Below are 18761 nucleotides of genomic sequence, written 5' to 3' on the forward strand. Positions count from 1 at the left end.
GTGAAACATGAGAGTTATGATCTGTTCAATATTTTTTTTTTTTTTTTTGAAAGTCTTATTTTCACCTTTAGAGGAGGAATAAACAAAGTTGAGATTTAGTCTAGCATCTTTTTTTTCTAGAATGACTTAAAAACAAGATACAAGGTGTTTTTGTACCAGTTGATGCATCTACATGCTTGCCAACTCTTCTGTTTTTAACGGGAGATTCCTGTTTTTTGCTTCCATCTCCTGATTTCCCATTTTTTACGATTTCCTCCCGTTTTTTCAGTCAATCATCAAAAAGTTTCACTTTCTTCACAATAGATGGCAACCTATTCTAGTCTACCAATGTCAGGGAGTAAGAATTTTTCCAATCAGTAACTTTTTCCAATCAATAACTTATTCAGTAAAAATTAATTTTTTCAAAGCTTTCCACATTGCATGTTCTTTGCCAAAAATTGCAGCTGATTTCAATCCTTTTGCATCTTTAAAATATTTCAATTATTTTGAAAGTTTGAAGTTACTTTAACATGTGCTACCCTATACCTACTTATTTCATATTTTATTTTCATTATGTATTGATTTTTTTTTTTTGGATTTTAGTAATTAAATTTTTGTAGCTACTTTTTTGGTACATACTGGAGAATATAAAAACTTCAAGCAAATTCACTCCTTATTATTTAGTTTTTCTTTGCAGTATATTTCTTGCTGCTACCAATTTGCTTGCATGTGTGAAAAATCCCCATTTCACTCTAAATTTAGTATTCATGTTATTTAAATCATATTTTAATAATTCTGTTGTGAAGATATGTCGCTGGTGAATCACCTGTATACCTCTAGTGGAATCTCCGTTTTTTTTTTTTTTTTTTTACCTTCAAAGGTTGGCAAGTATGCATCTGTTACTGGGCCCAGTTAAAAAATATGAAAAAAGAAAAAAAAAATCACTGAAGTGGAAAATTAGATCTGAAAGTTCTCTGCTTGAAAATAAAAAAGGAGAGCAAAACATGAGAATTATAATCTGTTTAATTTTTTTTTGCAAGTCTTATTTTCACTTTTAGAGTAGGAATAAACAAATTTGAGATTTAATGTAGCATTTAATTTTCTGAAATGCCTTAAAAACAAGATATGAAGATCAAATCAAACCTTTAAAAATGGGATTTTTTCATGCCACCAAAGTGCTGGTTAACCATTTGTTAAGGAGATTAACTACTATTTGGCTACTGTTGCCATTCTGTTAAGGGCACATAATGGGCAACCATCATTATCCCTAATGCAGAACAGAGATAACTGGGTTTACCGTCAAGAGATGGTGCTTCTAGAAAATTGTTCTTCCATCTCCTCAGTTTAGTTGGAGGAGACATTTTCTCCAGTCTGCTGTGTCAATAGAAATGACTAACAACTGACCAGAGGACTTTTGGGCCCATAGTCTATGGGCCGAGCGCAAATATCGTTCAAGTTCGTTTACCAATCTTAGGGACTACGTGAACTTGCTTGAAATCTGTTATAAATGTTGAACTCAACAGAAAAATACAATGTTCACAAGCTGGAACTGTCTCATTAAGTTTTAATTAGCAATTGAAATAGGAACTATGTTCCGTGGACTGTTAGCACTTACACAAAAAAATTTGTCCCTAGATGGCACTATTCTACACAATACTTATATTCTAAAAATTTAATAAACAGTTTTTCAACCGAAATTTTTCTGTTTTACTTCATTTTTCGTTTCAAAATATATTAATACGTTTTAAATTACTTACTTTTGTTTAGTAATTTTGTAACTAAAAGGAAATCAAAAATTGTATCAATCCGCAGCTCTGAATGATCTTAATCTCAAGATTTCGTTTATTACACTAGAGCTAGCGCACACAGACATTGTTAGGTACAAAAAATTAGAAGGCACTTTACTTCACAAAAAAATGTATTAATGAATCACGGAATAGCAATAATTGACCTACAAAATCTTAAGAACATAAACAACTCTAACAGATGCCAATACATGTTTAAAAAATATCATAAAATTAAAGATTAGCAGACGATAAATTAAAAATTAAAATGTTTATTTCACTTTCATATTTATCTTTTCCTTTTTTAATAATATTGCTTTTTGATTACAGACGATATTTTGAGTTCATTTTTAGCCTACTTTCTCGTCAAAGTAATATAAAATAAATAAGGACATAAAAGGTGGTTTTGTCTGCTAAGGTTAATGTATCGTAAAAATATTGCTCAGTACAAAAAAAAAGTCAAAATAATAATAATAATTAATTTGAATTTTGCCCTCTTGAATTCAAATTATGTTTTTCGCAATCACGAGTGTGTGTGTGTGTATGTAGGCATGTGTGTTTATGCGTGTGAGTGGGGTATGTATGTTTGTGTGTAGGGGGTATGTGTATGTGTGTAGGCATGTGTGTTTGTGTCTGCGTGTTGGTATGAGTGTGTGGGTAGTTGTGTGTATGAGTGTTTGTGTGTGTGGAGGAATGTGTTTGTGTGTAGGCATATGTGTTTGTGTCTGTGTGCAGGCATGAGTGTGTGGGTAGTTGTGTGTAGGTGTGTGTGTATGTGTAGGTGTCTGTATGTATGCGTGTGTGTATGTGTTTGAGTGTGTGCATGTGTTTGTGTGTGTGTATCTGTTTGTGTATGTATGTGCGTGTATGTGTTTGTGTATGTGTACGTGCGTGTATGTATGCGTGTAAGTGTAGGATATGGACGCAACCTGGAGACTGCTTTCGCTAGAGGAGCAGCATCGTGAGGCGGCCGGTCGACGGTGATGCTGCAGAGGGTGCTGGCGGGAAAATAAAATCATAGCACATCAAAACAGTCAAATAAAAGCAATAAGCAATCATGATTGCTTTAAAAAAATTAGATAAAATAATTAAATAAATATCAAATTCGAAAGTAGGGGTTTGAGATCAGGAAAATATGTGTCTGTTGGTTGACCAATGTGCTCTCCCCCTCTTTCCCCCCTCCAAAAAAATTAACAAATCATTCGATTCAAACAAACTTTTTTTTTTTTGAAAGATCTCCCCGATGACACCTCATTCCGGTATTTCATTTTTTGATTCGAATAATTTTTCATTCAACTTTGAACAGTTCAAAGCACTTTATATTAGTTCTTGCGGGAAAAATTTAAGGCAAATATACTAAAATGCCAACTTAAAGGTGGATTTGTTTAAGAAAAACTTTGTTGGAAAAGCTTTTGATGAGAACATTGTTACAAAAGATTTTTTTTATAATTAGCCATTTTAAGGGCATTTTTTCGTCAATTAATTTTTTTTTTAACATTAACGACAAAGCAAAAAATTATATTATGTCACCAAAAATTGACAAAATGGAGTAGATTCTGAATACATTCTCAATTTTTGGTGACAAGAAATAAAAATGAAAGTTATTAATAAATACAGAAATATTATATCTCATAGACTTAACATTGACAAAAGCCAGATATTAATATGACTCAATAAAAATGAAATGAATTTAAAGCGCAAATGTTTTCACCAGGGCTGCGGAGCTGGAGTGAAAAAGAACCAATTCCGGACTCTGACTCCTACCCTATCCCCTCGTTTGTGCATTAACTATCAAGCAAATATTCATTGCTGATGCTTGCATAATTTAATCAAGTGGTGAAGAAACTTTTTTTACATGTGGGCCACAACTCACATTAATAGGAATCTCGTGGGCCAGAATAAATATCAAATTTATTATGATTTAAGTTTTTCTAAATAGCATGGGAAAACAAGGGAAATGAAAGACAATGACGAACCAAAAGTGTTGTCATTATTACTACATGCTTATTTTATTGCATTTGTGTTTCAGAAATCAATTTATGACTACTTGATTTCAAAATTCATAACACCGAACGAAGATTACTAGTATTTTTGGAAGGTTTTAAAATATATTTTTCGTTTTTTAACACTGAATACAACGACGGGGCACATGAGTCAGCTTCAAAGGGCAGATTTGATCCGCGGGCTGTAGGTTGAGCCCCACTGATTTAATCAATAATGCTCCCACTTCATCTGAACATTGGATATAAATGCGGGCAGTATTGAAATACAATGGAGCACTATTCCCATTGCGTCAGATAATGTTCAAAAACTAATCTCTTGTGCATGCCCGAAAACTCTGTGTTCTTCGAAGAGAGAAGATGTAAAGTTACTCATGCACATAATTTTCCTCTAGCAACTGTAGGTGTATAAACTCTCAGGAGGAAAATAACTCTATATGCAAAAACAAGATAGATGAATTCAATGATTCTGACGATGATACTTCAGAATGAAGTTTGCTTCTTGAAAAAAAACTCTATTTTTTGATGTACATGCATAATGTTTTTAACGTACATGCATAATATTTTAAATGTACACGCATAATATTTTAAATGTACATGCATAATATTTTAAATGTACATGCATAATATTTTTTTATGTATTTAATATTTGTCCGCCTCTTGCTTGTGAGTTTCACTCCTTTTCATGTATCTCTAGTGGCCTGTAAAAAAATTATGAGACACTATTTTTTTGTAAACATTGGGTTTTTTTCATCTGTAGACACTAAGGATTCAGAAAAATATCACTTTTTGTAGTCCCCGATGTTGGCAAACGAAACCATGTTTTTAAGCATCTTTTATGCCTTCGTCCCACAGCCTACCACACTTATAGCAAGCACATTCCCTGAATGTATAATGGCTGCGTCTGTCATGATAATGGGCATGGCACCATTGAAACTCCAATCCTTAGAATCAAAATTAATAGGATTATATTGGATATAGAGCTAATTTTGAAAAGAAAAAAAAGCATTTTTTCATGGATGAAAAAAGTCCTTATATTTTTGTATTATTATTCAACTGCCTTTTGTCAATTTTAAATAGCTTGAAAATCAAAATGGGGGAAAAAAAAATCATGCAATTTCACAATTTTTACTAAACTTATTAATCTCAAAGATGCAATTTGTTTAAATATCAAAAGAAATAGAGCTTAAAAAAATATTATGTATTATTTTATAGTGAAATATATTTCTTAGCAGGTATATAAATTCATCGCTATCACTGTTGCATACTTTTTTTTCAGTTTGATTAATGATACAATGAATAACTAAAATATGTATTTAAATGTATCACATATATGATTGCTCTTCCATAATTAACAAAATGCAATGCGAACTTGATTTGTGATTAAGAGTTCTCCATTGTTGCCCTTTTTTTCCGTTGTTGCATTGGTTTTTTTCCACTGTCCTGGCAAAAATACCATTTTGCCAAAAAAAAAAAAAAAAAATCCAACCCTGTCTATTAATGACTAGGTGGCCAATGTTGGACATTATGATAATATATTGTTGAATCATGTCACAAAATAAAAATTTTAAATTGGATATCCGACTTGGACTAACTTTTATTCAACAGTAAGTGTTAGAACTTGGGAAGTGGCAAATATTTTAATAAATTATAGGTAAAAGTTATGATTTTCATATTCATTTTAATGTTCCTTTTACTAGATATGCAAAAGTCATGCCTTGAAGTACCTAAATGGTTTTTCTTTTGAGAAAGCTGTTTGTTCCTTATATGAAGAAGTTCTAGGTGTGCCAGAAGTAAGAAATTTAAATTTCTCCAATTATCAATGGAATTTTATTCATAAACATTACAAATATTTCTAGTTTTTTTTTCTTTCATTGCAAGCAATACTTTTTATCATCCATATTACTATATCAGAGTGGAATTATCAGGAATTTGAGCGATTTGGGAAAAATCAGGGAATGAGTGTGGAATTCCTTAAAAAATCAGGAACAGTTCCTTGCTGTCTTCATTGGATGGATGGACCAATTTCATTTTCAATATGTTCCTATAAAATACCACTGTGAAACTCGATTTAATACTTGAGTCTTTCATCAAAGATTTGCTGAGAGGGGAGGGTTTATGGGAGGACAAAGAGAAACTTAATGCTTAGGAAGTATGCTGCTCTCGTAAAGTGCTTAGTTTAAGTGCTCCCATCTTGCTTGATTTGTCCCTATATAGTAGGGATGATTTCCTATTATTTAAACACTAAAATTACTGCATTTTTTCATGTGTTAATATCGGAAATACGGTATGTCTTTTATGCAGTCTGTCCCCACCTCCGATTTTTCTTCCTTTTGCTTTAAATTTTTGGCGATTATTTTGATTAGTTGAAGCAATTAAAAGGCTACTCTATGCTACCTTTGATTGATTTAGAGGGGGGGGGATTCAGGGGCTCCCCTTCCGATTTTTTTTTTAAATTGAAGTTTCCTTCTGGAATTAAAGTTCCACTAAGACACCAAGTTTCCCCCAAAATAGAACAATATCCCTGTAATAAGTTTAGCACGTCGAAAAACATAAGTACTAAAGAGGGCAATTTTGGTTTTGTTTTTTCCCCAAAATTTTAAAGTTTTACTTCTGCATCAGCCAAATTAATGTTGTTGACAAAGATGGCATTTAATTCAAGTCAATATTTTTATACAGAAGTCAACCTTGGGAAAGTAACCCACTTTATAAATGAATTTTAATGTCCATTAATAGCTTCTTGCTTTTTTTTCTTTTGTAAGTGTTTCAAGCAATGTATATTATAGCATGTTTGCAAGGAAAACAATTGTTTTTGAGCAATCACGATTGTTAATTGTTTTCACTTGACCGTCCTTGATGTCTGGTTCCTTTTTCAACCCCACATTCCATAGCAGGCATGACTCTTCTGGTCCTGAGAACTGTCCCATGGTAGCTGCTGCTCCTGGTCGGCGGCGGCCATGTCCTAGACACATGCATGCTCATACACACATGTGCCTTTAAACACATACATACATGCCAACATGCATACACACAGATCTACGCACACACACACGGGCGCACACCTAACCGCCCAAGAGGAGGGACAGGAACCATTTCTAGAAACAAGTGATTGTGGTAATAACCAATGAGTAGGGTCTTGTCGCAACTCATGATTGCAAAAAACATAACTTAAATTCAAAATTTCAGAATTTAATTTTTTAAAAAAATTTTTTATGCATTGGATCTTTTTTGTTGAAATATATATATTGAATCTCTATGTTTCAGCATTGCACCTATTTCACATTATTCATCACATTTCATAACTTGTGGTCCAGTAAGGGATTACTATTTGTGATGTTTGTGTTTTTTCTCTAATTCTATGAAAAATGTTTTATGTGCATATGAAAAATGTTAATCACAAAACTTTCTTGTTCTTTTCCCTCTTAAGGATGAAGATTTATACCATTTAGATGTAAAAAACAGCAACTGTAGAGAAAGACATCCTTTAGGTATTTGTTTTCAATTCTCCTTTTCCTTAACATGGACTCTATTTTTAGCATTTATTTGAAAGTTTGATTATTTTTTAAAAATTTGTTCTTGCAGTTGAAAACTTTAAGATATAATCTTTCAAATTTATTATTTAAGAAAAGAAAAAAGAAGGAAAAAATTACATATTAAATTGGTTTAATTTGGTTGCATGTAAGTGTTGGTTTAAGCATTCAAGTAAGTGTGACATGGAAATAATATGTGCGTATTAATCACTTGTGTAAGTGACATTTTTGAGGAAATAGAAATCTATTATTAGTGAAGTGAAAATGTTATTTATTTTCTCTTTTACTCATGAAAGGCTTTTTACTAACTAAAAAAAATTACAATAACAGATTTTACCAAATCTTTTTTAGCTATATATACAAATGTTATATCAGATACTCTAGATACAATGTAAGTCACTTTAATTAGGTAAAGCTTTCCCCCAATAACTTCCACCTAGGATCACTTAAAAAGTGTGTGTGTGTGTAACACTTGCTTTAATTTATGGTTTTTCTAAGCTCTAGACAATTAACAGTTCTTACTCTGCTAACTTTTAAGAGTCATCATTTCTAAGCAAGATGCAATTCCTATGGAGGTGACTTTGAGGAAATTTACACCTGACATTCTGTCTAGTGGCTTAGCAAATAATCAATCCCTTTTATTGAAAAAGAAAAGGAAGTTTTTGCGGAGTTACAGTGAATTCTTTGTTCAGTAAATTCTTTTTTTGTACAGCAGTCAAAATGCAGTAAATTTGAGCTTCAATTTCTATAAAACTTCAGATAAATGTCAAAATATTATTTTCATTTTTGGTTTATGTATTGCTCCAATAAAGTTTCAAGTGTGATCATTTTTTGGCAATTTTCTGAAATTGCTCTGAAAGAATCAAAATAGAAAAAAAATTAAGTTATTTACTATTTGTTTGTTTGTGATAACTATGCAATATATCAGGGCCTCCCAAACTTTTCCAATCTGCAGCACCCTTTGACAAATTTGAACTTTACAGTTAGTTTCTCTAATTTTTACACATATTTTGATGCCATGGACACTATGCAGCAACTTTGACACTCCTTGGAGCACACCAGGGAGCCTCTGCAATATATCATATAAGGCAGTGAGAAGTGAAGGGATGTAAGTGGCAAAATTAAAAATTTGAAGATGGCCAGTACACATGGTAGGTGAACCTCTCCTTTGTTTTGGGGCAAAAGATTGTACTAGTAGCCCTGGTAGTTGCTGCTATACAGCCTGATTTAGGGGAAAAAAATCAATGAAAGCCTACCTAGGATGTTATCTTTAAACATGTACTTGAAAACTTACATCCTTTTGCTTCTCACTGCCTCATATAGTTTACATCTAAAGTAAAGCATTTTGATAAAATTTTCTTCATTAATTGAAGATTGAAAAAAAATTGAACCAATCGCAGTTGCAATATAAGTACCGATATTTAATTGATGCAAAAATACTGCTGAGTCTGATATTTCATTCAGTCATGTCGGACTCAAATGGGTTCAGTTTTTGATGCAAGTGAGTTATGTTGAAATTTAATTTAAAAAGATTATTTGTTTGATAAAATATTTACCATCTTTTAAGGATCTAAGTTTTTCAATATAGTTATTGTTATTGCAGATGAAGGTATGTCTGATGAAGATGAAAAAGCTAAGGTAATCTCAGAAGATTGCGGACGTATCTCATGCTCTGGAGTTAATATTAATTCTAATTTTGTGATTCCTAAAACCCCTTTTAATGCCAAAGAAATGTGGAAAAAAGCATATGTTCAAGAAATAAAAAATATAAGAAAGTCTAAGCCGACTGCTGAAAAAGACGTAGAGACTCCTAATGAAGAAATATCTCCTGCATCCACTATTCATTTGTATTATGAAGATTTAAAGAAAAGAGAAAAAAAATTGCAGTTGCTCAAATTAAGTTCTGAAATTCCTGACTATCCTGTCTTTGAAGATTTTGGTCCATCTATGCTGGACGGTATTTTAATATTTTGGGATTGTGTAATTTTTTTAAATATTAATTAACATTCATCAGTTTATATCAGAAAGCTGAGTATATTTCTTGTTTGTTTCATACACTATTCTGTTTCCTTTCACTCACTATGCATTTTTTTTTTTAAATTTACTTTTTCAATTATTACAACGAATGTATAAATAATACGAATGTGTCTAAAATTCCGCTCCTTAACTTTCAATGATCATTCTTCTCATAGACGCAACATAACCATAGCAAATAACTGGGTACATAGTCTTTTTCTTGAAGGTGTAAAACTAGAGACTCCATCAACTTTACTGGGAGAAAGAAAAACTCACATTTAGTTATCTTCTAAAAGTAATTTTTACCGATGACTCTTCAATTGACTGCTTTAGTGTTTCAAAATTAATTTTCCTGTGTCTCAGAAAAAAGTCATTTTAAATTTTATCACTCTTTGGTCCAACATTTTTTAATAGTTTTTTTTTTACCAAAAGGATTTTCAAGATATACCCATCTATAAGATAAATACAGAAACAGATTAAATGTAGAAGTTGATGTAAATCTTTAACTGTGAGATATTGAGCCAGACTTACAACTTTTTTGTTATAGAACGGTTCCATTAAGAAAGTTTTCAGAGCTAACATGTGAGTACTGAAAATTACTTGATTTGTTGAAAGACACAGTTTTGGATCATAGAGGTTGGAAGACTGAAGACCTTATAGGCTGACCATGCGTAACAAGAATTATGATAATAATGTTATAATTTATGCTACATGCCTTAATTATATTTCAAAAGCTAGTCATATAAAATCAACATCGTGTTTCAGTTTTAAAAGCTTTCTTGGTCTCTGTGTAATTCAAGCCCACTCTCCACCTCCTGTAATTCTTGATTAAGTTACTTAAAAGCTGGAAAAGAAAAATAATACAGTCAAACCCTTCTATAACAAACCCTTAATGGTCTGCCTAAGGAGATTGCTATAATCGAGGGTTTGCTACATCCGATTCTTCAAAAAGAAGTCCACACTTGCTAAGACAATTGTATGATGAATGTCTTTATAACATGATATTTCTTTTAGTAATTACGATAAAATTAAGTAAAAAATTAGTATTATCTTTTGTATACAGTAATATACAAACTATAGAAATGTATTTATTTATTTATTTATTTTTTTATTCATCCATAATGTGGGACTAAAGATGTAATATTTGGTTGCAAACTTTTGCATTACATGTTTATTTTGTTGATTTTTCTGTCAACTATAGTAAGCAAATCTACAACTTGTTTATCTAGTTTCTATCGCAAAAAATGTTGTCCAAAACACTGATAGCTGCCTTAGAATTAGAATTCTGCCAGATAGTGACTATAGTAAATTTCAAAAAGGAAAATTCCTTGTGAATGGAGAATTGGGCTGCTTTCCAATTTCAGAGAATAAATTTAACTTAATTCTTAATACAATACAGAAAAAAAAAGATTTGCCTAATCCAGCCATGGTGCTTAATTTAGCATTAGTAAAAAGTGGTTAATGCCAGGCTATTTTGTGGAAAATGGTTTAACTTTTGCAGCAGATGGTGTTTGCCTATGGAAAAAATTGGTAAAGAAAGTAGCCAAGACAAGTGCTATGAAAAGTTAAAAATATTTGAAATTTTTAGGTACTTATAGCCAATTGTCTGCCGTTTAGTGATCGTTAGAAGCATTTTAAACTACATTAACGGCATAGGGCTTCAGTTAGGACCATTTAAAAGGTTTGCTACGACGAGGGGGGGGGGGATTGTTATATCATTTGCTCGCTTTGCCGGGGTTCGACTGTAATTAATTTATTTCTACTGCAGTTCAAAACATAGTGATGCTTATTTTAACTAAATTTGCTTCAGTCATATCTTGAACTATCTCCATAGGTTTGAAACCAAGAACATCTACTATTCCAATGATATTATCACAGAACCCTGCCAATCTCCCTGCCATAAACTCTAAGTCATCTACAGAAGTTCCTAATTGTGCTATAGAAAGTTCTAATGGTGCTAAGTAAGTGCAATTGAAATATAAATAAAACACGTAAACTATACACTAAAATACTGGTAAAATAAAACTGGATGTTTTGATGCAAGGCTGAAAAGAATGATCTGATTGGAAAACATAATACGAGTTAATTGTTTTATAAATTCAGAAGAAGTTGATGTTTAAATGAAATTAATTTTCATCTATAGTTTTTTCTGTAACTTTTAATTTGTTCACCAAACTAAGATATTTTTCTTCTTAAATTAGGTTAACCTATTAAGGACCAGTAGGGGAGAGGAGGGAGGATTGGGACACTTTTCACATAAATGATTCTTATTCATAATCCTCTACTTATTCATTAATGCAAAAGCTCACACAATAAACTTGCATATTATAACTACATTTTAAAAATATACACAATGTTTAAACATTTTATTATTTTCACACTTGACTAATTACAAATTTCAAGAATTTTGTCCCATTCCTCCCTCCTGGGTGGGAGGAGTGGGACATGAGTATGGGAAGAGTGGGACACATTTGAAAATTACAGAAAAATTAGCGAATGTCATAATTAGAAAAGTCCACATTAGAAGAAAAACAAGACTGTGCTCTACTAGTCCCACCAACCAATTGTGGTGGCGGTAATTTCATGATAATATCTGTTTTATCTATAATGCTACAGTCATCCTGTTGAGGAAAATTAAAATTTCATGTCCTTTGTCATAAATTTTGCATTGTAGCTTTCAGTATCATAAATGCTTTCCACCCTTGCAACATAGTTAGGGGAGGGGGGTTAGTAATTTGCTTATTTTTGGTGACAACGGAAGGGGGAATGTTTGAGTGATGCTTACGTAAGACATTTTCAAAAATCTTAAATTGTAAAAAAAAAAAAAACTAGAAAAAAATTTCAAATGGCTAAGTTCTTTTAAAATTGTGATCTAAGAAGTTTTCTTAAATAAGGAAATTAAACAAGTATTTTTTTTTTAAAAATTAAGTCTCAATTTTTTTAAATTGAATTTTTACTGTTAAGAAAAGTGTGAAGGGGGGTGCTATTAGCTTATGTTATTATTAAGGGGGGTTTGCGATTTGCATATTTCTGCTGAGAAGGAGGAGGAGAGGTCAAAAATTGATAAAAACATGCTTACGTAATATTTGAACAGCCCCTTTACAGAAGGGACATATTTATGAGGCATGTCCCATTCCTCCCTCTTCGGAGTGTCCCATTCCTCCCTCTACACATTGCTTCTAAAAAATAACTTGTCACATAAACCATGCTGGTTTTAGGCTTAATTAAATTGCAGATAAGCATACATTATATACTTAAGATTACAATGATAGTATATTATGTTAGTTTTACAAATTACATAAATAAAGAAATAAAACTAAAAATAGATTAGAAACTTACTTTGAAGATGAGAAATTTAACTTTTTCCAACTATTAACTGAAACTTCCTGTTGGATAAAATGCAAGTATGAAACAAAAAGAAGCTATAAACAGGCCTTCTAGTGGTCAAACTGACAATAAAATAAAGTGATTTATTTTGCCATAATTTTAGCTGTCCCACTCCTCCCACTGTCCCATTCCTCCCTCCTCTCCCCTATGGGGTGTGAACGTCCCCTAAGTTCAAGTTTATTCAAGAAAAATATTGATGCAAATAATTTATGAATTTTGCTTTTTTTTTCTTGTTATATAAACATCGGAATCTTATTTTTAATAAAACCGCAAAGTTTTTGTTAAAAAAAATCCTGCTGTTATGTTTTGTAATTACCAAACTTTAATATTCTACTTCCGAACATATGGTCCTTAAAGAATCTATGGTAGTTTATTTGTATAAACTGAATATACAAGCATCAATTACAATACAGGGTTGTTATAAAATAACGTGCAGTGTTCAGACCCCATTAGCGAGTAAAGTATTGGAAAAAGCATAGTCAAATTTCATAGGCATACATATTAGACCATGGGATTTGAATTTCTATCGCTATTAGAGGGAATTTTGGCATTGCAAAAAAGTTTATTATTGTGAATACTGAAGGGTTAAATACCAAACAATGTAACACACATTTATTTTTTAAACTACAAATGATTGTTACCTACAAAGGAGGTTAAATAAAACCACCATCTAATTTTAATTTCTAATGAAGAAAAAAAATACAGTACTAAACAGTACAGAAAAATTAATTTTGCTTCTTATGTAAAAGAACACGTTATTTAAGAAAGAGAAGTTGCACATCAAAAGGACTAACAATAATCAATAATAAAAAATACTCATGGTAAATATTGATAGTAATCATTTGATTAATTACTGGACTGCAAATAAATCAGCAAATTATTTCATAGCTTAATGCACTCATATGTTTATTCAAGCCTATCTAGCCTTATCATTTTGTAATCACAAAAAGAAAAATCCCTGAATTTTAAATTGTCAGTATTGTTTGAAGCTCTTAGTTCCATCTCAAAGCCAAAGTTTAGGCAGCTTTTTCATGAGGTTTATTTCAGTTTCTTTATGGTTGTTCCAGACTGATGAGTCCAAAATAACAACTGTGAAACTGCAGTCTCTGGGTGTGATAACGGACTGTTTGGTATATGTTTGCAAATCAGTATGGTTCTTACGTTAATTCTTTGAATTAATGACTGCTATTTAGCTTACCAAATGTTGATTTAGTATTAGCTTATCATTTTTATCATTATTATCATTTCCTTTTCATCTATTACCATATTTTCTTATTCCCATTTAATAAATATTAGGTAACATTTTCCATTCATTCTTTTTAGAACTGATGATAATGCATTGGTGTGGCAACCTGATTGTGTTTTTGAAAAACCTTACTATGCAATTGATAAAGTGATGCCCAATTCTTTCATCAAATGGTCTGAAATAGTAAGTATAATTTTGAACAATTTTGGTTAAATTAAAAATATTTAACCAGAAGAAAAACATAAGAATTGCATGATTATTTTAGTTACAAAAAGTTCTATTCCTAAGCTTACAATAATTTTGAATTTTGATAATTGAATAATAATTTTTAAAAATGCAGATAATGTTACTAGTGTCGGTTTTTTCAGCATAAAAAATCCTGAAATTTGGATTGATTTGAAAAATGATTAATATTATAAAATCATGAGGTCTCTCTTTTGGAAATTTAAGAGAAGTGCGATTTTGGACAGTACAGTTATCTAAAACAGTAGTACTCACAACCTATAGCTTGCAGGTCACATCTCGCCCGTGAAGCTGATTCATGTGCCTTGTTGTTTTTATCCAATGTTACAAATTGAAAACCGTGATTAGTGACAATGACACAAATTTAGAGCTAAGTATTCAGTAATTGGTTTCTGGAAAAACATACGTTTAGTAAAATAAGCATCAAAGTAATGATAACAACAATTATTGGTCTGTAACATAGCTCCCTCTGGAAAAGTGATCCACTGGTTTTGAATAGCTGTAGAAGAGAAAAGAAAAAGGGTTGGGATCATTAAAATGTCAGTTTAATTGAGAAGTGAAAAAGTTGATCTTTGCCCAGAAATAATTTAACAGAAAATCAATTGTTTAAATGTACGTAAAGAAAAGAAAAAAAAAATGTAGAATTGTGTTTCAGAGTTTTACAGAACTCATCACTTTATTCTGTCAAATTTTCCTCTTCAAATTCATTTTATAAGGATCATCTGAATTTTCAACCAGTTAGTTTTTTTTTTTTTTTTTTTCAATCATATAACATCGAATTTCATGGTATTATTATTATTATTTTAAATGAAATTGTTATTATTACTGGTTTAAAATTATTGATGTGTGCAGTGTTTTTGAGGAATAAGTTAAAAGCAAAAGATTAAAATTTAATTTTGAATAATTTTTTTTAGAAGTTTTACATTATTAGTGTTTATGCTTTAATAGCTTTTGAAGTCTTTTGTTTGTCAATTAAAAATGAATTTTAATTATTTTTTCCTTTTTCTTACAGTCATTTCCTGGACCAGAATTTATCACTGGAAAACTTAAACCCCATTATCAACTGACAGTTCCTATCCCTCAAAATGGGGTAAGCTATTTTTGCTATGACTTTTTTTTTTGTGGGGGAGCGGGGAGGAGAGAGAAACAGTTGAGATTTGTTTTAAACAATCAAATAAATTTGTTAAGTTATACCCCGTAGGGTGTAATGAATATTATAAACAAAAGTTTATAGCCTTTTTTTGTGTCTTTTTTATTTTGTTCTTTACCCTTACCAAATGCCTTAATCAAAGTACGGTGTAACCCCAATTTAATGATTGTGAAGGGGCTAGAAAAAGTTATCGTTGAATCAAGGATTTTGTTTAAACTAGGAGCATTGACATTCAATGCAGCCAAATCCAGACCAGTGAAATGTGTCATTAAATTGAGGAGCGTTCTAGGGAAAAACATCCCCGCAAGAAGCATTTTCAGAAAAAACATTCTAGAGGTAAAAATGTCCTCTAGAAAAAATGTCCCCGAATTTGAACGTCCCCAATGAAAAAGCGTCTTGTGTAAACAAAATTGAGAAGCAAAGTTTTTTAAACATTTCTGGCGATTAATGGAAATTTTCTGTAGTATTTGTTTGAATATTTTGGTTTAACCATAGAGTAATAATAAGAGTAGACCGAGCAATTGCAACCCTATGACTGCTCAAAAATTAAATCATGTGACTTATAGCTGTCGCAGCAGACGACATCTTCCAATCCATTGATTTTAACAGAATCCTGTTTGCCAAGCTTTGATTAATTTGAATTTCTAATTCAAAGTAATGAGGATAATTCAAAACAATGAGATGGCACACTTACTGCTGTACGTTTCCTTGTAAAGAAAAATATGTCGAGAGGAACTCACCTTATACGAAAATATATTATATAGCGTGGTTATAAAATAAAGTGAGATGTTCAGAGCCCTCTAGCAAGTGAAGTATTGGGTGAAACATTGCCAAAGTTCATGGGCATACATAGCAGACCGTGGGGTTTCGATTTCTGCAATAAAAAATAGTACCAGATGCACCATCAGGGGGAATTTTTTTGCTTCAAAAGTGTATTACTTGCGAATACTGAAGAATTAAATGCTAAAAAATGCAGCCCACATCAAGTTTTCTACTCCAAATGTTTGTTACTGATAAATAAGGTTCAATAAAACCAATTCGAAAAAAGAGAAGAATAATACCAAAAGTCGTCATGAAGAAATTTTGGTGTGGAAGCAAGGATTTCTTCTTGAATAACATTTCTTTTTGATGGTGCATCACCCCACATTGAGCTTTAGGTACTGAGTGTATGGCAGCAACATTTCTTTGATAATAGTTTTATTAGTCATGCATTTCCTATGGTATGGCCACTGTGATTGCCCTATCTTTCACCTTGTGACGTTTCGCCATGGGGACGTTTCGCCATGTTCCCGATGTCTCAACTTTGAAAACTCGAATGAAATTACAGGTAGGGGAAATGAATCCCTCCCTCTCCGGGATGTGTGGAAAATATTGTGCATTGTATGCAGCACATGGAAAGTACCTCGATGTTGATCATATTAAACTCATTTGTTAGTAAAAATCATATTTTGGGAATAAAATTGATGCATATTTTGTCAGTTAGAACTTAATCCTTCAATATTCGCAATAGTACACTTTTTCAATGCTAAAATATCCCTGGTGACGATTTTTAGTACTATTTTTTTTATTTCAGAAATCGAAATCCCATGATCTACTGTGTACGCCCACTAAATTTGGCAATGTTTCGTCCAGTACTCCACTCGCTAGAGGGTTCTGAACACCTCACGTTATTTTATAATCAACCTGTACTTTACTTAAATTTTTTGTAGTATTTCTTACTCTTGTTTTGCTATGAAGTTGTATAATTATTTTGTTAAACCTTCAGTTCTATTAGTCAAACACTTAAGAATACACTTTGATACACTATTTTCAGTTTTGATTTCCCCAATTGCAAGAAATGTAGCCTTGACCTTGAGAGTGTGCACCTCACTGCAACTTCCTTAAAAATTCTATTTAATTCTTTTACATTATATTTTAATGAAACTTTAAAAAAAAAAACTAATTTGGAGATGAAAAATTGTGTTCATTACTTTCTATCATGAAACAACTGTGTGACTGTTAATTAAATCTTGAGGATTCTTGATGTTTTCTGTACATAAAGCATTTAAAATTAACATTTTGGCCTGCCCTGGTGAGGTGAGTTATTTCTGTTGTTTAAGAATGTTCCTAAATATTTTATGTTGATTTTCTATTTTCCCCCAATGTCCTTACAAAAACATACAAAAATATTTTCAACTTTTAAAATTTGTGGATAAAGTTAAAAAAAAATGTTTTTGTTTCTTTGGTTTTGGTTTTCCTTAGTGGCATGCCACCCTGGCACTGTGAGGTGGTACCTAATTGTTAGAACTGAAAATAGAGAATTTAAATTGTAGAATATTCTCAATGTTTTGTGTTCTTGTTAAATTATTAATGTTTATGCAAATTTACCTTGTTCTATTTTTCTAATACCTTTACATTTTGTGTGGCAACAGTGTGTTGTCCAATGTATAAAACTGCCGGTGTTGTGGTAATCAGGACTTGCTTCATTTTTTTTCTCACGCTCGTGCAAACCGTAACCATGTTTTAATCTGTTTTTAATAAATATAGTTCTTGTTGAAATCTTGGACTGTCTCTTTACCTATGATGAAGTAACAATTCAGGACATTGGTTAAATGTCCCGTACCTGCAACCCTCAAGTTAAAGATGTTTAGATTTAACACTGGCATTAAGATTGCATTAGGTTTGAAGTAGACATTTTCTGAATAACAGATAGTGTCAATAACATATAATATTGCTCAGATTTTCAGTTGGCTAAATACTCTTTTCTAGTTGTGATTCCAACACTAAGAAATGTTTAAGAATAGAATATCTGTACACACCCCAATGCAGAATACTACTAAATTTGCGACGTATGTCGCAGAACAGATGCCTGAACTGCAGAACAATTCTGTTCAAATATGTGAGGAAAACTGACAAATTTTCTGCAGAAATTCTGCAAACTTCAGTGAAATTTCTACAGAAAATCTGCAGGAACCGCAGTGCAAAAAATCTGCAGAAACCGTAGTGCTGAAAATCTGCAGGAACTGCGGTGCCAAAAATCTGCAGAAATTGTGCCACAGAAAATCTGTAGAAACTGCAGATTTTCTACAAATACCTTCCAACTCAAGATAGAATTTTGCAGAAAATCTGCAAATTTCTTAAAATTGGATGAAAATCTGAAATTTTCGCAAATAACGATAATTTGGCAGAAAGTTCGCGATGTTGAATTCAATTAATCCTTTTGTAGGACTTTCCTAATCGATCTTCATCTGCTGCAATACATGTATGTTTTGGAAACATGCTGTTGGCCTAGAGCCATTATTTTTTTCTTGGAGAAATTCCTAAAGTTTTAGAAGGATTAGAAAAGTTTCCAGAACTTACTTCCTTCTTTTTTCGAACTTTGAAAGTCATCCCGTTATTTTACCGGCGCTCGAATCGTTTCCCAGAGCCAACATTCCCTGCATGCGT

The 18761-nt window shown here is 31.7% G+C and overlaps 1 protein-coding gene across 1 annotated transcript in view; it reads left to right on the plus strand.

Moving 5' to 3' along the window:
* The window catches only part of LOC129226853 (tyrosine-protein phosphatase non-receptor type 13-like), a 72870-nt gene that overhangs the window by 14587 nt on the left and 39522 nt on the right, over window positions 1-18761 (plus strand). Inside the window, exons 6-11 of the mRNA XM_054861483.1 lie at window positions 5464-5556; window positions 7191-7251; window positions 8897-9250; window positions 11144-11270; window positions 14020-14125; window positions 15198-15275. Of these exons, the coding sequence (XP_054717458.1) occupies window positions 5464-5556; window positions 7191-7251; window positions 8897-9250; window positions 11144-11270; window positions 14020-14125; window positions 15198-15275 (819 nt within the window). The remainder of the gene's footprint in view (window positions 1-5463; window positions 5557-7190; window positions 7252-8896; window positions 9251-11143; window positions 11271-14019; window positions 14126-15197; window positions 15276-18761) is intronic.

Source organism: Uloborus diversus, chromosome 7 (assembly GCF_026930045.1).
Source record: "Uloborus diversus isolate 005 chromosome 7, Udiv.v.3.1, whole genome shotgun sequence".
In the NCBI taxonomy this organism is placed as follows: Eukaryota; Metazoa; Arthropoda; class Arachnida; order Araneae; family Uloboridae; genus Uloborus; species Uloborus diversus.